Source organism: Oncorhynchus masou, chromosome 17 (assembly GCF_036934945.1).
Source record: "Oncorhynchus masou masou isolate Uvic2021 chromosome 17, UVic_Omas_1.1, whole genome shotgun sequence".
NCBI lineage: Eukaryota > Metazoa > Chordata > Actinopteri > Salmoniformes > Salmonidae > Oncorhynchus > Oncorhynchus masou.
This window is the reverse complement of record NC_088228.1, coordinates 38260883-38287329: the sequence shown is the minus strand read 5'-3', so window position 1 is coordinate 38287329 and position 26447 is coordinate 38260883. Positions and strand designations below refer to the sequence as shown.

Sequence of the window (26447 nt, the reverse complement as noted above, 5' to 3'; positions counted from 1 at the left end):
CTGGACAGAGGAAGATTTGAAAAAAGTGTTAATGACAGACAAATCTACGTTTGAGGTGTTCGGATCACAGAGAACATTCGTGAGACGCAGAAAAAATGAAAATATGCTGGAAGAGTGCTTGATGCCATTTGTCAAGCATGGTGGGGGCAATGTGATGGTCTGGGGGTGCTTTGGTGGTGGTAAAGTGGAAGATTTGTACAGGGTAAAAGGGTTATTGAAGAAGGAATGCTAACACTCCATTTTCCAATGCCATGCCATACACAGTGGACGGCACTTAATTGGAGCCAATTTTCTCCTACAACAGGACAATGACCCAAAGGTCAGCTCCAAACTATGCAATAACTATTTAGGAAAGAAGCAGACAATTGGTATTCTGTCTATAATGGAGTGGCCAGCACAGTCACCAGATCTCAACCTTATTGAGCTGTTGTGAGAGCAGCTTGACCGTATGGTACGTAAGAAGTGCCCATCAAGCCAATCCAGTTTGTGGGAGGTGCTTCAGGAAGCATGGGGTGAAATCTCTTCAGATTACTTCAACAAATTGACAACTAGAATGCCAAAGGTCTGCAAGGCTGTAATTGCTGCAAATGGAGGATTCCTTGACTAAAGCAAAGTTTGAAGGACACAATCATTATTTCAATTACAAATCATTATTTATAACCTTGTCAACGTCTTGACTATATTTCCTATTCATTTTGCAACTCATTTCATGCATGTTTTCATGTTAAACAAGGACATTTCTAAGTGACCACAAACTTTATTTTTACTATTTTCTACATTGTAGAACAATAGTGAAGACATCAAAACTTTGAAATAACACATGTGGAATCATGTAGTAATCAAAAAAGTGTTAAACCAAATAAAAATATATTTTCTATTTGAGATTATTCAAAGTAGCCACCCTTTGCCTTGATGTCAGCTTTGCACACTCTTGGCATTCTCTCAACCAGCTTCATGAGGTAGTCACCAGGAATGCATTTCAATTAACAATTGGCTGGTACTGTATATATAGACACACTGAACAAAAATATAAATGCAACATGTAACAATTTCAAAGATTTTACTGAGTTACAGTTCATAGAAGGAAATCAGTCAATGGAAAAAAATGAATTAGGCCCTAATTTATTGATTTCACATGACTGGGCAGGGGCACAGCCATGGGGGTTCATAGGCCCACCTACTCACGAGCCAGGCCCACCCACACCCACTAGGGAGCCAGGCCCAGACAATCAGAACTAGTTTTTCTTCAGACGATCCCGCAGGTGAAGAAGCCGGATGTGGAGGTCCTGGACTGGCGTGGTTACACATGGACTGAGCTTGTGAGGCCAGTTGGATGTACTGCCAAATCCTCTAAAATGACGTTGGAGGTGGCTTATGGTAGAGAAATTAACATTCCATTATCTGACAACAGCTCTGGTGGACATTCCTGCAGTCAGCATGCCAATTGCACTTTCCCTCAAAACTTGAGACATCTGTGGCACAAAACTGCACATTTTAGAGTGTCCTTTTATTGTCCCCAACACAAGGTGCACCCTTGTGATGATAAGTATGTTTAATCAGCTTCTTGATATGCCACACCTGTCAGGTAGATTAATTATTTTGACAAAGGAGAAATACTCACTAACAGGGATGTAAACAAATGTGTACCAAAATTTTGAGAGAATTAAGCTTTTTGTGCGTATGGAAAATGTAAGGAATATTTTATTTCAGATCATGAAACATGGGAATAACACTTTACATGTTGTGTTTCATATACAGTAGGAGACAGAAATTGGGGTTCACAGCATGATCTCTCTTGGAATTGTCTCCATATCGAGACGTTATACCACTTTGTGCAGCCACAGTCTGTATTTTGTATAGTTTCAATAGTCACTGATATTTTAAAACTTCTGCTACTGTTAGGGAAGAAGTGGTCTCCGTGGGTTTCCTCTGAACTAAATTAGCATTTGTAGACACTGTTTTCGGATTGACCGACAAGATAATGATCTTGGTTCAGTTGTCTGTTGTGAGATCTGAGCGTCTTAAGCAAGCCCTATTCCCCTCCCTTTCCTTTTTGCTGCTTGCCCTGTACGATTTTACAAGCATATCACTGTGGTTTCCCAGAGGCAGGATGGAACAGTGCACGTTGAAGCCAGATGTGAAAAGAAATCAACAGAAACAGGTAAGAGCATACTACTACAGGAAAACAACTTATCTCTTATACCACACTTCTAAAACACTTCTACTTAAAAAAACAAGATTATAAAAACCTATCTGACCCTATAACACAAACCACCACATCAAAACTTTACTTGAATACATTACGAGACTCGTTACAAAACGAACACTGAAGACATAGTTCTATAAACACAATTTCAGATGAATAAACCAAGAAAGAACATTAAGCTGAACATAGGACTACTGTCAATACCGCATAGTTGAATACACTAACTCTTATCTCCTCTCTCGTTACATCCCTCTCTCCACAGCCTTTACCTCCACCGAAGCCTGCAAAGGAGGTATACTATAAAATTTAAAAGCTTTAGATTACAGAGGACTCCCCTTCCTCCTGAGTTATGTAATGTCATGTTTGAAACTTCTGTTCTGTTTGAGAAACCCTGCTGTAGGGTAGCACCATGGTGTAGGCGGAGGACAGCTAGTTTTTGTCCTCCTCTGGGTACATTGACTCAAATACAAAACCAAGGAGGCTCATGGTTCTCACCCCTTCCATATATTTACATTTGAATTAAGTCCTCCAACCTATCAGAGCTCTTGCAGCATGAACTGACATGTTGTCCACCCAATGACAGGATCTAGTACGCAAAGCATAAGCTAAAGCTAGCTAGCGCTGCAGTGCATAAAATGTGGTGAGTAGTTGACTCAAAGAGAAAGACAATAGTTGAACAGTTTTGAACAAATGTATTTCTTCAAAAATAAAGAAGCAATATTTAAAAAAAAATTCCACCCTCACTTTCTCTTATTTAGCTATCAAATGCAGCTAATGTAAGCTAGCTAGTTTAGACTACTCAAAAACCCGGTTCTAAACAGAGAGATGCTATTTATCTAGCTTGCTATGGGATATCCAACAGTGGAACTCTTCCAAGTCAAGGTAAGCTTTTGGTTTCATTAATTTATTGCCACCAGAGCCCGCCAGTGTAACTGCTAAACTACTTGCTAACTGTACACTGTACTGCCTGATTGTAGCTGGTTTACTAACCCATTATTATTATTAGCTATTATTATTATTATTAGCTATGTTGTTAACTTAAAATTAGTTAATGACAATGACAACGATATAGGCTGTATGTAGCGTTTAGTGTTTATCATATGACGGTTTGGCATGGAAAGGGTTTTCCACTTGGTCACAGACAGCTGATGTTTTGTGCACTGAACTCCACAAGTGAAGGGAAAAGTTGAGGAGAGCGCATAGATAGAATTATACAACGATCTGGCTGCTATGAAAGTGAACTGATTTTGCATGTGATCAGGGTGTATTCATTCCTCCGATTCTGTTGAAAAATGAAAGAAAGTGGATAAACGTACCTGAATGTGTCCAGTAGAACATCTTTTGCTACTGTTGGACTAATGATTACGCCCTAGATCAGCTAGATGCAGGCAAGATTGACACATTCAATACCGCTTTGCACAACGTCTGTCACATTGATTACTCAAATTTCTCTTGACCTGTGCACCTATGTTGTAAACGTTCATTCATAGGCTAGGTTATAGCAACCTCATGATGGGTATAGGTCAAGTTCGAGTATCATATAGTAAGTAGTAGGGATGTACGATATATCGGTGAACACATCAGAATCGGCCGATATTAGCTAAAAACAGTAACATCGGTATCGGCCAATGTCTAGCTTGACGCCCGATGTGCAAAACCATGTCAAAGCTGACATACATACCTATATAACATAGGTACATGCCTAATGACGGCATGTAAAATTTTGAGCTATATGTGCAACACAGCATTCCTAAACTAGCCCACAATGTCTGCTGTGTGGATCAAGCAATCAACAAGTCAAGCTGTCATTTGAAAAAGTAACAACTCAAAGGCGAAATCCATTAAAGCCAAGATAATGGAATTCATTGCCCTTGACAATCAACCTTTCTCTGTTGTGGGTGATGTTGGCTTTCGCAGACTGGTTGAGCACCGGTTAACACAACCAGGTGCGCTATTTTTCCGATGTTGCCCAACTGGAGTTACACAGTAATAGCATCACTGCTAATAGCTTCATTTGGAACGCAGTTTGGCTCTTTGTGTGTCAAAAAAGATACAGAAGCACTGTCAAAGCTGTACAAAAAGTCAGCAAACAAGCAAACACCGGCCACGACCGCAACTTCTGGGGTAGCTAGCTTTAGCTTGGTACCTAGCTAGCACCAATACAACCAGCATGAAGAGAATGGCCAGAAACTGCAGTCATTTTCATTATTCTTAGCAATGATTTAGGATTCTTTGTGAGTACATATTAGCTAGGTTGCCACTTGTTGTTCGCCTATTGAAATTGAACTTCAGTTCACGAAAATAACTAGCCTGCTAATTAACCCTGTTGCCCAATGCTACGTTATAAGCAGCCAACTCGCTTCATCTAGCAAATTGAGGCTCAACCGGACTGTGGTTATGTGTTGTGAAGCAAGCCATAATAAGGATTAGGCACACTAGTGGAATTTGCAGTTTGCCTTCAAAATAAAAGTATGTCATTGGCAGTGATACAAACGAATACAAATAGTAGCATTATGCAATACTTTTATTTTCAAGGCTAACCGCAAAGCCCACTTGTGGCCAATCCTTTTTGTGGCTAGTCTCACATAGACGGGTCCGACCACCATTAATCAAATATGAACTGTCGTATAAATTAGGGTTATTTTAGATGATGACACCTAGCTATAGCTACTGAAACAGATTATGTCGCTTTGCTATGTTCTTGGGAGGAGAACATTGTTTGCATCCATGAGCTAGCTAACTTTTTTTTATGACCATCACTGTTAAGTGTGCGAGACAACTTTAGCAGCATAGCATACATATAGATGAATCGTGACATATGAAATACGAGTGATAGTGTAATCAATGTGTAGTCACCACGTAAAAATGTATGAACGCTTTACATTATTATGTGACGTAGGTTCATATTCAGGTCCTGATTGGTCAACACATTTATTTGACAAGTCAAATAGTGTTAAATAGTATATTTTTTGACACGCAAAGACCCAAACGGCATACCATAGAAATCGTGGTTGAGAATTAAACTGAACAAATGAACAAGGAAACGGTAAGTAAGTGAAATAAATAGGTTTTGATTATGTTTTACCGGCAATGGGGACACACGTAAATGCCTTCAAAATAAGTGTTTGGTCAGTGTGGTGTGTGTGTGTGTAACGTTTAGTTAACTAGGAAGTCAGTTAAGTAAGTTAATTAAGAACTAATTCTTATTTACAAACCCGGACGACGTTGGGCAAATTGTGCGCCGCCCTATGGGACTCCCTATCACGGCTGGATGTGATACAGCCTGGATTCGAACCAGAGACTGTAGTGACGCCTCTTGCGCTGAGATGCAGTGCCTTAGACTTCTGCGTCCATGTGCGTGTGTGTTAACTATTTAACTGTACTAGAATGCTTAAAAGGCCACAATTTTGTTTTATATCAGTTATTTGTATCGTTTTTTTTGGCAAGGAAAATATCAGATATCAGCCAAAAACGCCATAATGGTGCATCACTAGTAAGTAGCCTAAACATATCCATGTTACATTGAGCTGGGTGACTGGAATATGAATGACAGTCATCGAATATGCTGTAATATAAAAAATAATCATCCTCCTCATCTTTAGGCACCGACTGCCACTGCTTGAATTCAGACATTGATTTATGTGGGATGTGTCTACCTCCTGGTTATATTTCATATATATTATATTTCATTTAGCAAAGATATAACGTTTTTTACCCGACAAAGATTTTCCTCATCAGAAATGATGAGAAAAATAATTTATCTGTGAGTGTTCAAATCAGTTGGATCGGGTATACAATTCAGCTGAAAATATAAGAACAGACTATTTTTGTCCGTCAGGCCAACAGGAACTTGATCCAGACAGAGACTAGAGGGAAACAAGCCAGAACTCCAGTGGTTCCATCCAGAGTTAGACCCACTGCAAAGGTAGGCCTATCAGCTCCCACCATAACCACCACACTACTGCATCCCTTACACACTGCTGGCATAAACTTGTACTGGCAGAGAGGTTCCATAGAGAGACATGACCAGTAAATCTCAAATGTTTCATATCTCATTGAAATTGTATCTTTTTCCGCATGGGTACGCGGGTAATATCAGGAACCAAATGTTATGGCCAGAAACGGCAGTCACAAGAGGATACAGGCAGAGCACATAAAGGTACATGCACACACACAGATTTTGACAATGACATGTCATGTTCCTCTGCCTTAGTTTGAACCTTCTCAGGCCTTTAGTCTCAAACCACTGTCTCTTCATCAGGGCTCAACAGAAATGGACATTTCACCGATTAAGGCCTCTGATCTCCGAGAAGATGAGACCGACTTCAAGCAGGTATGTTCGGTGCTTCTGGATTCATTGAAGAAAAATGTGTCATAGTATAAAACCATGTTTTCTACAGGTCTCTCTTATAAAATACATTTGATCTCAATTAGAATATCCTGTATAAATAAAGGTTGAATACAAATGCTTCCCTCTCTTTATCATGGATATCTTTTTTAGGACAAATTTGGGGGTCTTGGTGGAATGTTTCAGAAATTACAAAAAGAGCCAACCCCTACCTTTACAGTGAGTGGACAGGGCATTGTCTGACTATCTTTGTAGTGGTGTATGCAGAAACACCTGTCAGTTAGTTGGCACACCAATCACCTATGTTTTCCTTATGATTGATCTTATAGTTTCTCTTCTCTCTCAGAGCTACATGTCAGATAATGAGACGCCTGAAGAGCCCACCCCAGAAAAGGAGCAGACCTCTGAGAACACCAAGAAGAGGCTGAGTCAGGCCAAACAAGTGTGTGTGGGAGAGGAGAGCGATATCTATAGACTACTAAACATATGTGATTGCATTAGAGAAACAATGAGAGACAAAGTTTGTTATTAAATAGTGGACGATTTTCAACATATATCACTCTTTCAGGACAAAGGAGGACTGATGGGAGGAATGTTCCAGAAAGCAACTAAAGACAAACTCTCTTCTCCTTCACTGACGGTAACATTTTCTTATTTTCCACTCTTGTTTATCTGTAATTTAACTTTGCTGTTTGGGTGCTCTACTACAACTATGATTTTGAAGCGCTTACAAGGTGTCATTGTTTTCATTGGTCCTAAGTCAGTACAGTAAGTAGTGATCCCAATGACAAACAGGAGCAGACAGCTGAAAGCTATTTTGTCATCCTGAAATATGCAAATAAGTCCAACTGTATTCATGTATCTCCTCTATTGTTCTGGAGAAGGGGGGGGTTGTTCAGTGGAATCCAAAGAACCCCCCCCCAACTGCTGGAGAAGGGACACCTACACATGTGTGTAGCATATGTAGATGCCCAATTGTCCACTAATCTTTTTTTGTACTGGAATACAAATTTTCTGTTCCAGGACAATCTCTCAGTTCACAGTGAGCTTTTAGCCAGCAACAACAGTCTCTCTGACAACAACAACATCAAAGTAAGCTGGTTTAAGGAAGTTAAACTCTGCTAATTTGATCCCGCTGATAACTTCATGGTGGTGTTCTGTGTAAACGGTCCCTCTGTGTGTTTCAGGAGAAGGGAGGCATCTTCAGTGGAATGTTCAAGAAGTCTCCCAAACCTGTGGAAGAACCACCTCAAACAGAAGAGGTAAAGTAATATGGTATACTATTTACCTGTTGTAAATACAGTGCCTTGCGAAAGTATTCGGCCCCCTTGAACTTTGCGACCTTTTGCCACATTTCAGGCTTCAAACATAAAGATATAAAACTGTATTTTTTTGTGAAGAATCAACAACAAGTGGGACACAATCATGAAGTGGAACGACATTTATTGGATATTTCAAACTTTTTTAACAAATCAAAAACTGAAAAATTGGGCGTGCCAAATTATTCAGCCCTTTTAAGTTAATTAATACTTTGTAGCGCCTCCTTTTGCTGCGATTACAGCTGTAAGTCGCTTGGGGTATGTCTCTATCAGTTTTGCACATCGAGAGACTGAAATTTTTTCCCATTCCTCCTTGCAAAACAGCTCGAGCTCAGTGAGGTTGGATGGAGAGCATTTGTGAACAGCAGTTTTCAGTTCTTTCTTGTTGGAAGACAAATCTCCGTCCCAGTCTCAGGTCTTTTGCAGACTCCATCAGGTTTTCTTCCAGAATGGTCCTGTATTTGGCTCCATCCATCTTCCCACCAATTTTAACCATCTTCCCTGTCCCTGCTGAAGAAAAGCAGGCCCAAACCATGATGCTGCCACCACCATGTTTGACAGTGGGTATGGTGTGTCTTCTTCCACATGTTTGGTGTGTCTCCCAGGTGGCTTGTGGCAAACTTTAAACAACACTTTTTATGGATATCTTTAAGAAATGGCTTTCTTCTTGCGACTCTTCCATAAAGGCCAGATTTGTGCAATATACGACTGATTGTTCTCCTATGGACAGAGTCTCCCACCTCAGCTGTAGATCATGATCATGATCATGGGCCTCTTGGCTGCATCTCTGATCAGTCTTCTCCTTGTATGAGCTGAAAGTTTAGAGGGACGGCCAGGTCTTGGTAGATTTGCAGTGGTCTGATACTCCTTCCATTTCAATATTATCGCTTGCACAGTGCTCCTTGGGATGTTTAAAGCTTGGGAAATCTTTTTGTATCCAAATCCGGCTTTAAACTTCTTCACAACAGTATCTCGGACCTGCCTGGTGTGTTCCTTGTTCTTCATGATGCTCTCTGCGCTTTTAACGGACCTCTGAGACTATCACAGTGCAGGTGCATTTATACGGAGACTTGATTACACACAGGTGGATTGTATTTATCATCATTAGTCATTTAGGTCAACATTGGATCATTCAGAGATCCTCACTGAACTTCTGGAGAGAGTTTGCTGCACTGAAAGTAAGGGGCTGAATAATTTTGCACGCCCAATTTTTCAGTTTTTGATTTGTTAAAAAAGTTTAAAATATCCAATAAATGTCGTTCCACTTCATGATTGTGTCCCACTTGTTGTTGATTCTTCACAAAAAAATACAGTTTTATATCTTTATGTTTGAAGCCTGAAATATGGCAAAAGGTCGCAAAGTTCAAGGGGGCCGAATACTTTCCCAAGGCACTGTATGATGTATAAGATTTCTGTTCTCTTGACAAATCTGCAATCACAACACTTAAACTCTTAATGGCAATTTTATGTTGCCATTAAATTTGATTTAATATCAAGCAAATAGATTAAGAATTCATTTGTTCACGTATTGTCACTGTGCAGGTAACATAATTTGATGAAAAAAAGTAAACCCAAACTCTCTTCAGCCCAGCTTAAACAAAAAAGGGAATCAGGTGCTCAACTGAAGGACTTGAAAATCCCCAAAACATTCCTTACCCCAGGACACTTCAACTGGTGACTATCCAGGACAATAAAGAAAAATGATCACTCAGTTTTTGTATAAATCTGCCCGGACAAACAAACAATAGGCTTACGTTTCTGCATGGATCACCTTCTTCAGAGCATAACATCATTTCCTCTTTGTGTTGCCTGTCATTGTCATACAGGACCAGCAGTCACTACACAGTGAGCTCTCAGCCAGCAATGACAGTCTCTCTGACAACAACAACCCTAAGGTGAGGCAGAGTTGAGTACTATTCATGTGCTCAGTAAGAGGGTTATGACTAAAGTATTACGGATATTATCATAGAAATAGTTGACAACCTGATTATGTTCTGATGCCATTAGGCAAAAGGAGGACTTTTCAGTGGAATCCTCAAAAAATCCCCCAAAGCTCCTCGAGAGGGCACACTTGCAGAGGTGAGCGTTCTGGAGATCAACACGTGACTCAAAATATTATTTCCGACCTACTTGTAAATATGCTGACTTGTATAGAAAATGTACCCCATAGCAAATGTTATTATGCATTCTCGCTGGCTGAACAGATATCTTGATCTGTTTCTCAATCAGGCATTACACGGTGAACATTCAGGCAGCAATGACAGTCTTTCTAAAAACAACAGTAAAGTGAGTAAGGTTTGACAGTTCTTCACATCTGCTGAAGTGTTCTTCACAAATAGCTTCCATTGTTTATTGTAAACGATTGGGTTCCAGGAGAAAGGAGGCATATTCAGTGGAATGTTCATAAAATCCCCCAAGCCTGCTGCTGATGCTTCTCAACCTGAGGTAATATAGCGAAGTCAAGTGTTTGGCTTGGACCAGTCTTACATTTTCTATTTGTTCAGCATATTCTATGCGTACACACTACTGGTAGCTAGTTACGTAAGTGGCGTCTGCTCACATTACAACACACTTGTGAGTCCAAAACAACAATGTGTGTACAAAACAAGTGAACTAAACTAGAAGGGGTATCTTAAATTGGAGCACTGTTGTTTAAGTAACTCTTCCCCGTCATGTCTCAGGACAAGGGGTCATTACAGGGTGAGCTCTCATCCAGCAATGACAGTCTGGCTGACAACAGCAACCCTAAGGTGAGGCAGACTTACTGCATTTTGAGAAAACCACTTATTCAAATGGAAATTCAAATGACACTGTCTTCTTCTATCAGGGAAAAAAGGGGCTATTCAGTGGAATCCTTAAAAAGACCCCCAAATCATCTGGAGATGAAACACCTGCGCAGGTGAGATCAAACACGTCTGTTTGCTTCAGTTACTTCCTGTAAGAGTTTGTTACTTTTCTAAAACTACAGAACTGTGTTCTGTTCCAGGACAATCTTGCAACATGCAGTGAGCTCTCAGTCAGCAACAACAGCCTTTCTGATACCAACAACACCAGGGTGAGGAGGTTTGGTGGAGTATTATCTTCAGACAATACTACGTATCCAGATAACATTATGTCAACACAGTAAAACTAAAAAAAATCTAAACTGTCTTTTTGTATTTCAGGAGAAAGGAAGTTTATTCAGCGGAATGTTCAAGAAATCTCCTATTCCTGCCGATGAAGGCTCTCAACAAGAAGAGGTATCTAGAGATGACTATATTGGCTCTTAATTTGACAGTGGACTAATGATATTTCTAAGTCTATTATTATTAACCGTCGTTAATTGTTCTAGTAACACTTAATTGCCTCATAGGACAAGCGGCCATTACCAAGTGAGCTCTCAGCCAGTACATTTACATTTAAGTCATTTAGCAGACGCTCTTATCCAGAGCGACTTACAAATTGGTGAATTCACCTTCTGACATCCAGTGGAACAGCCACTTTACAAAAGTGCATCTAGATCATTTAAGGGGGGGGGTGAGAAGGATTACTTTATCCTATCCTAGGTATTCCTTGAAGAGGTGGGGTTTCAGGTGTCTCCGGAAGGTGGTGATTGACTCCGCTGTCCTGGCGTCGTGAGGGAGTTTGTTCCACCATTGGGGGGCCAGAGCAGCAAACAGTTTTGACTGGGCTGAGCGGGAACTGTACTTCCTCAGTGGTAGGGAGGCGAGCAGGCCAGAGGTGGATGAACGCAGTGCCCTTGTTTGGGTGTAGGGCCTGATAATGTAATGACAGCCTCTGACAGCAACACTATTGAGGTGAATAGATGTTCAGATACCTGGAGCAGGATATTACTACTATCACTTGTGTGTTTCAGGAGAGAGCTAAATTCAGTGGAATGTTCCAAAAATCACCTAAACCTGCCGATGAAGGCTGTCAACCAGAAGAGGTAACTACATTAGGTCTTAATTTGACCATGACTAGTCGGTAATATTTATAACTTTTGGTGAGTGTCACAGTAACACTCGATTGTCTCATAGGACAAGCGGTCATTACACAGTGAGCTCTCAGCCAGTAATGACAGTCTCTCTGACAACAGCAACCCAAAGGTGAGACTGAACTCCGCTAACTTGATCTCCAGGTGACATGATTTCAGTTGCTCTTTCTAAACTGCATCTGTGTGTTTCAGGGTAAAGGTATATTCAGTGGAATGTTCAAAAAGGCTCCTAAAACAGCTGAAGCCTCGCAACCAGAAGAGGTAAACATGTTAGTCCTAAGAATAATTTCTATTCAATCTCTATGGTATATACAGTGCATTCGGAAAGTATTCAGACCCCTTCCCCTTTTCCACATTTTGTTACGTTACAGCCTTATTCTAAAATAGATTCTTTAAAAATTAATCGTCATCCATTTACACACAATACCCCGTAATGACAAAGCGAAAACAGGCATGTGACATTTTTGCAAATGTATTCAAAATAAAAAACAGAAATACCTTATTTACATAAGTATTCAGACCCTTTGCTATGAGACTCAAAATTGAGATCAGGGGCATCATTGTTTCCATTGATCATCCTTGAGATGTTTCTACAACTAGATTGGAGTCCACCTGTGGTAAATTCAAATGACGACATGATTTGGAAAGGAACACACCTGTCTATATAAGGTCCCACAGTTGACAGTGCATGTCAGAGCAAAAACCAAGCCATGAGGTCGAAGGAATTATCTGTAGAGCTCCGAGACAGGATTGTGTCGAGGCACAGATTTGGGGAAGATTACCAAAACATTTATGCAGCAATTGAAGGTCCTCAAGAACACAGTAGCCTCCATCATTCTTAAAAACGGATCAAATTTGGAACCACCAAGACTCTTCCTAGAGCTGGTCAACCGGCCAAACTGAGCAATCAGCGGAGAAAGACCTTGGTCAGGGAGGTGACCAAGAACCCAATGGTCACTCAGACAGAGCTACAGAGTTCCTATGGGAGATGGGAGAACCTTCCAGAAGGTCAACCATCTCTGCAGCACTCCACCAATCACGCCTTTACGGTAGAGTATCCAGACGGAAGCCACTCCTCAGTAAAAGGCACATGACAGCCCGCTTCGAGTTTACCAAAAATACACAAAGGTATCTCAGACCATGAAAAACAAGATTATCTGGTCTGATGAAACCAAGATTGAAATCTTTGGTCTAAATGCCAAGCGTCACGTCTGGAGGAAACCTGGCACCATCCCTACGGTGAAGAATGGTGGTGGCAGCATCATGCTGTGGGGATGTTTTTCAGTTGCAGGGACTGGGAGACTTGTCAGGATTGAAGGAAAAGTGAATGGAGCAAAGTGCTGAGAGATCCTTGATGAAAACCTGCTCCAGCGCCTCAGGACCTCAGACTGCTGTGAGGGTTCCCCTTCCAACAGGACAACGACCTTAAGCACACAGCCAAGACAAAGCAGGAGTGGCTTCGGGACAAGTCTCTGAATGCCCTTGAGTGACCCAGCCAGAGCCCGGATATGAACGTGATTGAACATCTCTGGAGAGACCTGAAAATAGCTGTGCAGCAACACTCCCCATCCAACCTGACAGAGCTTGAGAGATATTTTTTTTTATTGATTTATTTAGCCTTTATTTAACTAGGCAAGCCAGTTAAGAACGGCCTACCCCGGCGAAGCCCTACCCCGGACGACGCTGGGCCAGTTGTGCGCCGCTCTATGGGACTCACAATCGCGGCTGGTTGTGATACAGCCTGCAATTGAATCAGGTCTGTAGTGACGCCTGTAGCACTGAGATGCAGTGCCTTAGAACGCTGCGCCACTCGGGAGCTCTGCAGAGAAGAATGGGAGAAACTCCCCAAATAGGATACACATGGTACTTGCAGGTTCCTTCTCGACAAGGTTATAACAATAAAAAATGATAAAATGTACGATTATGAACATGAAGTAAATGCCTCGGTAGATCATAATAAACATTTTAGCATATGTATAATACAGGGATGCACAATTTATAGTACAATATTTACACATGTATCGGGGAACGGGGGATTGGGGGGAAAGTGTTTAAATTGTGCAATATTAGCAATAGTAAATAAGAGTCTGGTAGCAGCAGTTGTGATGTCTGTGTAGCATGAATGTATATGTGTGCGTGAGTGAGTGCATGTGTGCGGAGAGTCAGTACAGGTGATCAGTCATTTTGAAGTATTCAACAGTCTGATGGCTTGTAGATAGAAACAGTTTCTGAGCCTGTTGGTACCAGACCTCATGCTCCGATACCGTCTGCTCTACGGTAAGTGAGTGAACAGCTCATGGCTGCGGGACTTCCTCAGGCACCATTTCAAGTAGATGTCCTGGATGGATGGGAGCACAGTCCCAGTGATGTACTGGACCGTCTTCAACAGGGCCTTGTGGTAGGGCCTTGCGGTCGTGGATGGAGTACCAGGCCGTGATGCAACCGGTCAGGACGCTCTCGATGGTGCAGCGGTACTATTTGGGAGGACCCGGGGTGGCATGCCAAATTTATTCAGCCGCCTTGACAAGTGTGGTGATGTTGTTGATCCATGTCAAGTCCTCTGATGTGGACACAGAGGATCTTAAACTGCTGACTCTCTCTACTGCAGTCCCGTTGATGTGGATCGGGGCGTGTTCCCCCTCCTCTGCTTCAACTCCTTTGTTTTGCTGACATTGAGGGAGAGGTTGTTGTCCTGGCACCACAATGCCAGTTCACCTACCTCCTCCCTATAGACTGACTCATGGTTTTTGGTTATCAGGCCTACAACGGTGGTGTCGTCAGAACTTGATGTGGAGTTGGTGTCGTGTAAAAACAAGGGCTGAGGACACACCCCTGAGGGGGCCCCTGTGTTAAGAGTCAGTGTGAAGAATATGTTGTTGCCGATCCTCACAGCCTGTGGTCTGCCTGTCAGGAAGTAGAGGATCCAGTTGCAGAGGATGGTGTCCAGAACCAGGGCTCTGAGCTTGGACGGAACAATAGTGTTGAATGCTGAACTGTAGTCAATGAACAGCATTCTCACATAGGTGTTCCTCTTGTCCAGATGTGTTAGGGTTGTGTGAATGGCGATGGAAATGTCATCTTCCGTGGCTCTGTTGGAGCGGTAGGCAAATTAGAGTGGATCCAGTGTGGCTGGCATGTTGGCATTGATCTCAAAGCACTTCATGGTGACAGGGGTGAGTGCGACGGGGCAACAGTCATTTGGGCATGTTGTAGTGGGCAGTAATATTTCCCATGTGTATATATGATATTATAAATACCTCACAATCGACTCATAACATGACTACACAATTATACTATTAAAATGTTTATCTGACTCCTGGGCCACCATTTACTGTAGTGGGCGGTAATATTTGATATTTGAATATATAGTATATGATATATACATCACATGCGACTCGTGATAATACTAAGCAATTGGCCTGTTCAAATGTTTATCTGACTGCATAAAGATTAGCAATATGCAAGAGACAATGGTTGAGTTACAGCAATACGCAATGAAGAAACGTCTGAGATCAGAATTCTAAATACAAGTGTATTGTAGCTTAAGTTACAAGACATTAACAAGCATTATGCAAGGCATTATTCTGAGCATGGTCAGAGAGAGAGAGAGAAATCATAACCTGAACGGCCATGCCCCAAAAGTCCATGGGGTGGAGAGAGAAAAAATAGTGAGTCTCACCATAGCAGTTCAGGATTTACAAAAAAAGAACGTTTTATAAGCATCTAAGTTATTTAGATTCAAAAACAGAGTTGTTGACCAATAGAATTACTGTAAAGTTCACCTCCAATCAGATATCAGACCTACATGATGTAACGTCTGTATCTCAGAGGTGACACAATGGAGGGTTGGGAGAGATAATACAGAGAATGCTGAATTCCTAAGACAACACAGGAAATGATTGCATACAGTTGATAAGAAGAGTCGCTTTGGATGCTGCCCTACAATGTGTCCTTGGTTTTCTTGGTCGCTGGAATGATGATAGTATCCTTGAAGCAAGTGGGGACTACAGCCTGGGACAAAGACAGGTTGAAGATGTCTGATCAGCGAACACACTAGCCTCATTTATACCTGGTGCTAACATGCTGCCTTTGTCCTCATCTTATCCACATTCTGATCTACATCGCATCTACACGTCAGTAAAATATGTATTTTATCTGTCCACAGTGTCATTATTGTGACCAAATATCCTGGTCCCTGCCTGTATGCCAATTGTTTGACAGATATTCTTTCAAAATAATATTTATTTTAAGACATTGATGCTTTAAGTCAATGGCATCACCTGTCCATGATTTTAGAGGGCGGGATAATGATGATTTAAATAGTTTCACTGTCCAGACCTGCCTACACTTCTAAGATATCCAAATAGAATGCGTGTCTGACTACCTCTAGAAAGATCTGATCACAATGAGTCTTTTTGTCATCTATACTTGCCCAAAAATGTGGGCACAATCTAAATGTGGAGAAGATCAGAACAAAGGACGTATGTTAGAACCAGGTATAAATGGGGCTTCTGAGGACATGGCCAGGATTTTTTGTTGGGGTATGTCCGGATTGTTATTGTGGGTACAACATCCTCAACACATTACCTAATGAAGCCTGTGACTGACTATGTATATTTGTCAGTGTTGATGGATGAGTTCTGGTTGGATGAATCTTTGAACATATTCCAATCAGTATTCTCAAAACACTCCTGCAGCATTGAGTCTGCCTCTTCTGTCCAGGCCCTCACTATTCTCTGTGTTAGTGGCTCCCTCTTGAGTTTGTTTGTGTACACATGGTCCAGCACGTTGTTTCCTCTCATCAAATCAAATTGTATTGGTCACATACACATATTTAGCTAATGTTATTGCGGGTGTAGCGAAATGCTTGTGTTCCTAGCTCCAACAGTGCACTAGTATCTAACAATTCACAACAATACACACAAATCTAAAAGTAAAAGATTGGAATTAAGAAATATAGAAATATTAGATTGAGCAATGTCAAAGAGGCACCTTTTATTGACCTCGCCCTCTGGATTGCAGCGGGGTAAACAGGCCGTGGCTTGCGTGGTTGATGTTCTTGATGATCTTCTTGGCCTTCCTGTGACATCGGGTGCTGTAGATGTCCTGGAGGGCAGTTAGTTTGCCCCCTGTGATGCGATGGGCAGACCACACCATCCTCTGGAGAGCCCTTCGGCTGTGGGCGGTGCGGTTGCCGTACCAGGCGGTGATAAAAGGGCCAAGCCAAATTCTCAGCCTCCTGAGGTTGAAGAGGTGTTGTTGCACCTTCTTCACCACACGGTCTGTGTGGATGGACCATTTCTGATCATTATTGATGTGTACGCCGAGGAACTTGAAGCTTTCCACCTTCTCCACTGCGGTCCCGTCTGTGGATAGGGGAGTGCTCCCTCTGCTGCTCCCTGAAGTCCACGATCAGCTCCTTTGTTTTGTTGACATTGAGTGAGAGGTTATTTTCCTGGTTATTAACCCTCACGGGGCAGGATACACGTAGGCAGAGTTGTGGAGTCTGACTCGAGTCACAAATTTGATGAATTGAGGCTCGAATTGATTGAAAATAAATTCATTTGAGACTTCACTTGGACTCGGGACTCGACTTTGACTTGAGACTGATGACTTGAAATGATCTGGCCAGGTTTTGTCATGTTTTGTCATTCATTCTATGGCACAGAGTCTCTGGATTACTCTCCACGAAGCCAAAGACAGTAGCCGCACCATCGGCCTTGCAAGAAAACATGCACAAGGATAGGGAAACGCACACTCTGCCCAATGACTGGACCAGCAAACTGTCAATCAACATAGGTTGGGTGAGCTAGCGAACAGATTGGGTGCGGCGCAAACATAAAAAATGTAGGGAGAGCTGAAAGAGAGCGACCGGGCTCCACGTATTTTACTGGTTTATTGATGACACCGCCCCCGGTTAGAGGGTAATTAAGTTGCTCAAGAGTTAATACATACAGGAACTTTATTCAAACACACGGAGGAAGATGAACATGGGGATGGTGCTGTAATGGACAAAAACTGAGAGATAATGAATATGCTATACAGGAGATAAATGCACTCGCCTGAATAGATATAGCCAGATAGGCCAATTTGACCCCCTCAATAATATACCATGATGAATTTGATGGATTGGAAATAAGTTTCCCACAAAAGCTACTGGCTTTCTGTGGCTTTACACTACACAGTACTACTCAATTCCTAATTTTATTATGCTTTTGGTTTGGCCCGGTCCTCAGAGGCCATGATTTTTTTGAAGGGAAAAAAAGTTGAGTAACGCTTGAAAGGGAAATGAAGCAATAGCTTCTCTGTAACAAATAAAGAAGTACAGTCATTAGTGTGAACAGTTTCTCAAAGCTAGTGATAATTGGTAATGTTCATATTGGGCTCAATTTGTTGAGTTCAAAGACAACTTTGGTAGTATTAAACTTTGAAACAACTTGTTTCTAGTAGGCTACATAATTAGAAAAGGCCTGTTTCTCTGAACCTCAGGCAGTAGGCTCGAGAACACCGTTCCCTCACCAGTCAAAGGCAGACAGACTCTGACCAGCAGCAGCATCCTATCCTCCTTATTTACAGTGCATTCGGAAAGTATTCAGACCCCTTCGCTTTTTCCACATTTTGTTAAGTTAACAGCAATATTCTAAAATGGATGAAAAAAAAGATCCTCAATCTACACACAATACCCCATAATGACAACGTGAAAAGGTTTTTAGAAATATTTGCAAATAAAACAGATTTAGGGGTTTCCGAATGCACCAAGATTGAATTGTTGGGCCTGAATGCCAAGCGTCACGTCTGGAGGAGACCAGGCACCGTTCATCACCTGGCCAGTCAAGATCAAGGGAAAGATGAATGAAGCAAAGTACAGAGAGATCCTTGATGAAAACCTTCTCCAGCGCGCTCAGGACCTAAGACTGGGGGTGAAGGTTCACCTTCCAACAGGACAACGACCCTAAGCACCCAGCCAAGACGATGCAGGAGTGGCTTCTGGACAAGTCTCTGAATGTCCTTGGGTGGCCCAGCCAGAGCCGGGCTGGAACCCGATCAAACTTCTCTGGAGAGACCTGAAAATAGCTGTGCAGCGACGCTCCCCATCCAACCGGACAGAGCTTGAGAGTATCTGCTGAGAAGAATGGGAGAAACTCCACAAATACAGGTGTGCCATAGCTTGTAGTGTCATATTGAAGAAGACTCGAGGCTGTAAAAGGCTGTAATCGCTGCCAAAAGTGCTTCAACAAACTACAGAGTAAAGGGTCTGAATACTTAAGTAAATGTGATACATTTATATATATATATATATATATATATATATATACATTTATATATATACATTTATATATATATATATATATATATATATATATATATATATATATATATATATATATATATATATATACACATACACACATTTGCTAAAAAAATCTAAAAACCTGTTTCTGCTTTGTCATTATGGTGTATTATGTGTAGATTGATGAGGGGGGGAAAAAACAATTTTAGACATTTTATAAGACTGTTAACGTAACAAAATGTGGAAAAAGTGAAGGGGTCTGAATACTTTCCGAATGCACTTTGTTTTAGAAAACACATTTGAAAGCCAAAATTGAGGGGGGAAAGCACTCAATGTTTATGCACCTAATGATCAACCCCTAAAAATACTTCCAGAACAACCTTTATATATTTATTTTCAAATGAGAAAATCTACAACAGAAATCAGCCCACCCTACTCGTCATTGATAGGGATGCGACATTGATAGGGATGTGACATTGATAGGGATGCGACATTGATAGGGATGTGACATTGATAGGGATGCGACATTGATAGGGATGCGACATTGATAGGGATGCGACATTGATAGGGATGCGACATTGATAGGGATGCGACATTGATAGGGATGCGACATTGTTAGGGATGCGACATTGATAGGGATGTGACATTGATAGGGATGCGACATTGATAGGGATGCGACATTGATAGGGATGCGACATTGATAGGGATGCGACATTGTTAGGGATGCGACATTGATAGGGATGCGACATTGATAGGGATGTGACATTGATAGGGATGCGACATTGATAGGGATGCGACATTGATAGGGATGCGACATTGATAGGGATGCGACATTGATAGGGATGCGACATTGATAGGAATGCGACATTGATAGGGATGTGACATTGTTAGGGATGTGACATTGCACAGCAGAAAGCTGGTTTATTTCGTTATTAGAGGGGAGAAAGAGGACTCTGCTTCAAGATATCGCTGCTTCATTCACATTGAAGGCTTACTGTGCTTTTGTTTTGAATTCAGGATTCAGATTTGGGAACAGACTGTAATGACAACTTCTCAGAAAGCAAGGTAATCTACCCTGAAAGGGTTGTCTCTTGTCTGGAACTTCTAGTGACGGTTCGTGCTAGTTTATTAACTCCCTCTGTATCTGATGTAGGAAAAAACAGGGATTTTGGGACTCACTGGGATTTTCAAAAGGTCTCCAAGACCATCGCCAAAGCCATCCCCACGCTTCACTGTTGATAAGGTAGTAAAGTTGTCACTCTCTGGTGTTCGTTGCAACAGTATCAATGTACAATCAAACAAATGTTTATAGTAACCCTGTGCTCTAAATATGTCAGGACCCTCTTACTGAGTACAAGGAACTCTCTGCCAGCAATGACAGCCTCTCAGACTTCACCACAATTAAGGTAAGATTTTGTATACTTACATTTATGTATAAATACATTTGATTTCATGTAATTATGTTTTAGAAAATGACTATTTTTGATGTAGGAAAATCTCTCTGCACAAAGAGAACTCTCAGTCAGCAATGGTAGTTTTTCCGACACTCCAACCACCAGCAAAGTGAGTCTTGCACCTTATTTTACCTACACCTAACTTTATCATCACTTTGTTAACCCACCAATGTGCCTTGTATGTTTACTGAGTATGTATTATTTGACCTACACCTAACTTTATCATCACTTTGTTAACCCACCAATGTGCCTTGTATGTTTACTGAGTATGTATTATTTGACCTACACCTAACTTTATTATCACTTTGTTAACCCACCAATGTGCCTTGTATGTTTACTGAGTATGTATTATTTGACCTACACCTAACTTTATCATCACTTTGTTAACCCACCAATGTGCCTTGTATGTTTACTGAGTATGTATTATTTGACCTACACCTAACTTTATCATCACTTTGTTAACCCACCAATGTGCCTTGTATGTTTACTGAGTATGTATTATTGACACAGGAGAAAAAAGGAGGGTTTGCAGGACTCTTCAGGAGAACTCCAAAACCTTTCGAGCAACAGGTAATTACAGTCATGTAACCTGAGCATTAGCATGTAGCATTAGCAACTGATACATGTTACTATGCAGTTTACACCCAGAACAGTAAACAATGTACACAACATGTCATGTTTACACGTCCTATCTTTCTCTCTCTATTAGGACAGTATAGACACAGAGCCACCTTTGAGAGGTAGTCAGCTGAAGCGCCGGAGGACAATCAAGAAGAAGAGACGGGTGAGTGATCAGTTATTTAGGTGAATTGACCCATGATTGACCTATGATTTCAGAGATTTCACTCACGTCGCTACTCAATATAATTACTTGTCTGGTCCCAGTTGGTTTTGAGGCCATACTTTTGTTATGTACTATGAATGATTTTGTTATTTTCATGTTGAATATTAAATCAAATTTGCTTCTCAGGTTGTGTCATTCCAAGTGAAAAGAACTCTCCCGAGGATTCCAAAACGTACTGCTGCTCGGGTATTGCTATTTCTTCTTGCGTTCCTCAACCCCTCCAACTCAGTCCATCACTTAATGCCCCTCTATGTAAAATAGTTTGTAATACAGTCGTAGTAAAATACATGCTGTGGTTTTCTGATTTCTCCCTCAGGACTCTGATAAGGAGCCTATCATTGAGGAGGCTGTGGAGCTGCAAGGGCTGGCCCCACTGCAGGTCAGCTATAGAACATGTGTATCATGTACACTGGTGCTTTATATGTTGCCTGTGTCCAGTGGTCTGATGTGTGTCTGTCTGTTCCAGGAGAGCACAGTGGAGATCCAGCCTGTGGAGATGGCAGCATACCCCACTGATGGAGTCAACCTTTTGGAGTCTGAAGAGGTATCTGTGTGTCTGTCTGTCTCTCGGTATCTGTCACTCATTCACACTCTCTGATTTGGAGATGACTCGGACATGTTTTCTCATTGTTGTTTGTTTTTCAGGAGAGCGACGGCCTGTTGGACTGGTGGAGATCAGTCGAAGGTGTGTTTCCACCTCAAACTATTTCTGTATGTCTGTGCGTGCATTTAAGTGGCTGAGGGAATATTTATGTGCTGGTGAATGTATGTGTTGGAGAAGTGTGACGACTCTTGTGTTGTGGGTTACCAGGTTGGGAGCAATGGAATGAAACATCCCATTTCCAAGAGGATGAAGCAGATATGTGAGTCATTCATCTCTCTGTGCCTTACGTTCAAATTCAAAACGTTATTGTCCATCTTCTGTTGACATGGAAAGTTCATTTTAAAATGCCTCTGTCCCTCCCTCTTTCCCTCCCTCAGGGCGGTGGAGCAGGTGGCTGACCGTGTGTTCATGGCGGCTCGGCTGTTTGTGCGTCTCTTCAACCAGCGGGGAGCGTCACTGCAGGGCCGTATCCTGGAGCTGCTGGCCCAGGCCGACGCTGCCGACCAGTTCCACAAGAGGACGGTGACGGCTGCTGTAGGGGGTGGCGTGGCCAGCGTGTGTGGCAGTGTGGCCACCATCACCGGCCTCATCCTTGCCCCCTTCACCTTCGGAGCCTCCATCATCGTCACCGCTGTAGGCATCTCCGTGGCGACCGCTGGAAGCATTGCCTCGGCAACGGCCAACATCACTGATACAGTGCACTCCAACATGGACTGTAAGAAAGTGGAGAAGATGATTCAGGGCTACCAGGAGGAGCTCAAGGACATCAGGGAGTGTATGGAGTTTGTACAGGTGGGTTACTGTTCTTTCTCTCTCGCTTACTCACTAACGGGCACACGCATGCATATTCACATCCTGTATACACATACACACTCCTCCCCCTCTGTCCCTCACGTGCCCTTTCTCTCTGTGTGTCTGCAGGAAGGTATGGAAGCTCTGCAGGAGGGGAACTTTGAAAAGTACACTGAGAGTGCAACCAAGAAGGCTCTGAACCACAACATTAAGCACGTGGTGAAGGAGGGGGGGAGGGCCGGAAAGAAACTGATGATCAACACAGACAAGCTCATCAGCACCGTGCAGGTTCTAGGCGTGGCAGGGGGGGCCGCCAAAGCAGTTAAGGCCATCAGCGTTACCACGGGCGTCATGTCCGCTCTCTTCCTCGCACTTGACGTCTTCTTCCTCGCCAAGGATTCCCATGAGCTGCGCAAGGGCGCCAAGACAAAGTTCGCCTCCGAGATCCGTGAGATGTGCAAGGACCTGCAGGATGGGCTACTGGAGCTGAACAAGGTGAAAACCCAGCTGCAGAAAACCATGGATGGGATCGAGCTGGAAGAGTACGAGGAGGAGGAGGAAGTGGAGGTGGAAGTGGATGATGACCTGGAGTCAGACCCAGTTAAACTCGCTCAGCTGGAGCAAGAGCTGGACCAGTTAGAGGAGAAGTTGGACAAGAAGGTCCAGGAGGAACATAAATGGAATAAAAGCAAGGAGGAGGCAGCTAAGAGTGAGGAAAGGGAAATGAAGGAGGAGAAGAATAGTAAAAAGAAGGATAGTAATAAAGAGGAGGGAAAGAAGGCGAGACCTAAAAGTAAAACAATTGAGTTGGGTGAGACTGAGAAAGTGGAGATGGAGAAAGAGAGGACGACTGAGAGGGGAGACACTAGTGGTAGTGTGAAAGGTGATACTAGCAGCGTCCAGAATAAAAAAGGGTCAGAGAAAGGGAAAAAGAAAGATAAAGGAATGGAGAGTAGAAACACCAATGAAAAAGGAAATGTTGAGGGCAAAAAAGAGAAAGGAAATGATAGAGGCAGTACAAATGAGGAGGGTAAAGAAAAGGCAAGAGAGACTGAAAAACAAAGAGGTAGAGGCAATAAAAATGAGGAGGGTAAAGAAAGGGCAAGAGAGACTGAAAAACAAAGAGGTAGAGGCAATAAAAATGAGGAGGGTAAAGAAAAGGCAAGAGAGACTGAAAAACAAAGAGGTAGAGGCAATAAAAATGAGGAGGGTAAAGAAAAGGCAAGAGAGACTGAAAAACAAAGAGGTAGAGGCAATAAAAATGAGCTGGCTGATACAAAGAAAGGGATTTCAAATGAAAATGTAGAGTCTGAAAGGGGGAAGAGTGAAAGATTGAAGGAACAAAAAGTAGCTGGATGGGAGACTAAGATGAGGGTGAGGGAAACTTCAGAAAGAGGAAACGCAAGCAGACATAGCAGCAAGACTGACAATGAGCAAATCCCGGAGAGGAGTCCGAGGGAGAGAGGCAGTAGAGATGAAATACCAGCGATTGCTCCAGGGAGAAGACACAGTAAAGATCTGAAGTGTGGGGGCATAACTGAAACGGGTGAGATGGAGAGAACGAGTAAGACTGAAAGGGGTGGGGTAGAGAGGGGGGTTAGGAACTGGAGAGCAGAGATGGGTAGGGGAAGTAAAGATAAGCACAGTGTTGACTTAAAGGGAGACTCAGAGAGGGGGAAGACAAAAGAGGAATCTGAGGTGAAAAGAACGAGTGGGGTTGGGAGAGGGACAGCTAAAGGGACCTCTAAGGAGGATGGAGTGATGGAGAGAATGTCCAGGAGGGAAAACAAAGACAGGGAGTTGGGGTGTAAGAGGGATAGAGCTGAGGAAAAGTGTGGGAGTAAGATTGAGAAAATGCAAAGAAAATTTGAAAGTGGTAGGGAGGGAGGCATCAGAAAGGAAGATGATGAGGTTCATCAGAGTGAAAGGGACAGGAAGGAGGGTGATGTTGAAAGGAAAAGGAGAGATGGTGGCCAAGGCGCTCATCCACGCTCCAAAGCCATCTGCCAATTTTACATCTGATGCATTATTAACTGAGTACTTAAAGAAGTATTTTAAAAGGGATTAACCTAGTGTTTGGTTTTATATTATTTACTTGGGGACAAATTGAGACAAAGACAGTCATTGTGTTTTAAATATTTGATAGAGCAATGGAACTCAAATGTGCCTTTTTATACACATTTTTCAAGACAAAGAGATTTTTTTTTTAACTGTAAAGATTGTTGTATGAAAATTAATTTCTCGTGGACAGACATACATCAACAATTGTCTGGAAGGAATGGGATGTATGGAATAACAAACAGCAGAAGTTCCGTTTTTTTTGTCACTGGTTATTTGAACAAGTCACAATTTCGCAGGTGTTAGCATGTTTAGAATTTCGGAAGTGAAGTGGACATTCGGCCATAACTTTCAAATATGGTGGAGCTCCTTGTTCCGCTCCTCATTCAAGCATCTCTTCCACCTCTTCACTTAACATGTGTGGACCTAGAAATTAATCGAGCACCTGACCAAATGCTGACGACTTTAGTTCTCGGTTAACCAACATTATATGAACAAATCGCTGTCCAAAAGCTGGTAGCAATTCATACAGATGTCAATTAACTCCATAGGAAGAGTCGCACTGACTCAAAGCACTTTATAGAGCAATGGCTGCTGCTCATTGGGCCGATTCTGACCCGAATTAAGCGCACATAAATGGAACGTAATTACTTTTTTTATGCATTTTTCTCTCTATGCGTATTCTGACCTAAACTTAAGCAAGAGAAAAGCATGCTATTCACCCACTATTTGTTCGGGGTGGAGATCTAATAAAATGGAGGTGTGGGAGAGGTGTGTTTGTAGATCCTCCATATTCTGATTTTGCCTTAATTCCCTCATAATTCCACCACCTTTATGCAAAGGAAATCATGAATAAGGTTAGAACGAACCTGCCGATTTCAAGTGGGAAAAGCATCTATGTTTATATATATATATTATATATAATATAACAGCACTGTAATACATACATTGATAAGAGCTATATAAGTGAGTAACCCGTTTGGAGAAAGTGATTGCAAATACACATAGCAATTGTTTTAGATCATTCATCGTTATGATCCCTGGAGAAGAACGTGAAACCAGTCATATGGAAGAAAACTGAAAATCATATCAACATGACATGTATTGCGGCACCTTTTCCAATGTGAAGTAGGCTCTAAAGTGCTGTACCGTTATTCTGAATTTTAATTGTGCGCCCTCATAATTTGCGTATATGAAATTTGGAGATCCAAGCTATAGGCTTCTGTAGAGCTGAACCTGACGATTTGATGCATGCGCTTTCAAATGTTTTAATGGTATGCCCGGGCATTTCTACGTTTTATTTTACAAATTGTATCATGTTAAATATGATCCACTATTGGGAACAACCACCAGTAATACCCACATACATTTACTACTGTCACTTTAATGTTCGTTTTCTTCCATTTTGCATCATTCCATTCCGTTTACGTGTCTTTCCCCTGTCACGTTTGTGGAGTTGTTCCCGAGGGTCGCTAGCGTTAGTGGTTCATATTAGGCTAATGTTGTGCAATAATTTGGGACATGTAGCCTATTTGAATCATTATGGAACTGACCA

At 42.0% G+C, this 26447-nt stretch overlaps 1 protein-coding gene across 1 annotated transcript in view; it reads left to right on the top strand.

Moving 5' to 3' along the window:
* LOC135559001 (uncharacterized) overlaps positions 1-25801 on the top strand; it is a 29138-nt gene extending 3337 nt beyond the window's left edge. The window contains exons 2-35 of the mRNA XM_064993290.1: positions 2104-2161; positions 2469-2498; positions 6045-6131; positions 6306-6365; positions 6468-6539; positions 6708-6773; positions 6901-6996; positions 7123-7194; positions 7578-7646; positions 7742-7816; positions 9700-9768; positions 9881-9952; positions 10103-10159; positions 10247-10318; positions 10555-10623; positions 10701-10772; positions 10860-10928; positions 11038-11112; positions 11730-11801; positions 11893-11961; positions 12042-12110; positions 20158-20205; positions 20294-20383; positions 20478-20546; positions 20632-20703; positions 21105-21164; positions 21304-21378; positions 21565-21624; positions 21755-21817; positions 21905-21982; positions 22084-22123; positions 22250-22301; positions 22420-22834; positions 22964-25801. Of these exons, the coding sequence (XP_064849362.1) occupies positions 2111-2161; positions 2469-2498; positions 6045-6131; positions 6306-6365; positions 6468-6539; positions 6708-6773; positions 6901-6996; positions 7123-7194; positions 7578-7646; positions 7742-7816; positions 9700-9768; positions 9881-9952; positions 10103-10159; positions 10247-10318; positions 10555-10623; positions 10701-10772; positions 10860-10928; positions 11038-11112; positions 11730-11801; positions 11893-11961; positions 12042-12110; positions 20158-20205; positions 20294-20383; positions 20478-20546; positions 20632-20703; positions 21105-21164; positions 21304-21378; positions 21565-21624; positions 21755-21817; positions 21905-21982; positions 22084-22123; positions 22250-22301; positions 22420-22834; positions 22964-24856 (4458 nt within the window). The 5' untranslated portion in view covers positions 2104-2110 and the 3' untranslated portion in view covers positions 24857-25801. The remainder of the gene's footprint in view (positions 1-2103; positions 2162-2468; positions 2499-6044; positions 6132-6305; positions 6366-6467; positions 6540-6707; positions 6774-6900; positions 6997-7122; positions 7195-7577; positions 7647-7741; positions 7817-9699; positions 9769-9880; positions 9953-10102; positions 10160-10246; positions 10319-10554; positions 10624-10700; positions 10773-10859; positions 10929-11037; positions 11113-11729; positions 11802-11892; positions 11962-12041; positions 12111-20157; positions 20206-20293; positions 20384-20477; positions 20547-20631; positions 20704-21104; positions 21165-21303; positions 21379-21564; positions 21625-21754; positions 21818-21904; positions 21983-22083; positions 22124-22249; positions 22302-22419; positions 22835-22963) is intronic.
* The last annotated feature ends 646 nt before the right edge of the window (positions 25802-26447 follow it).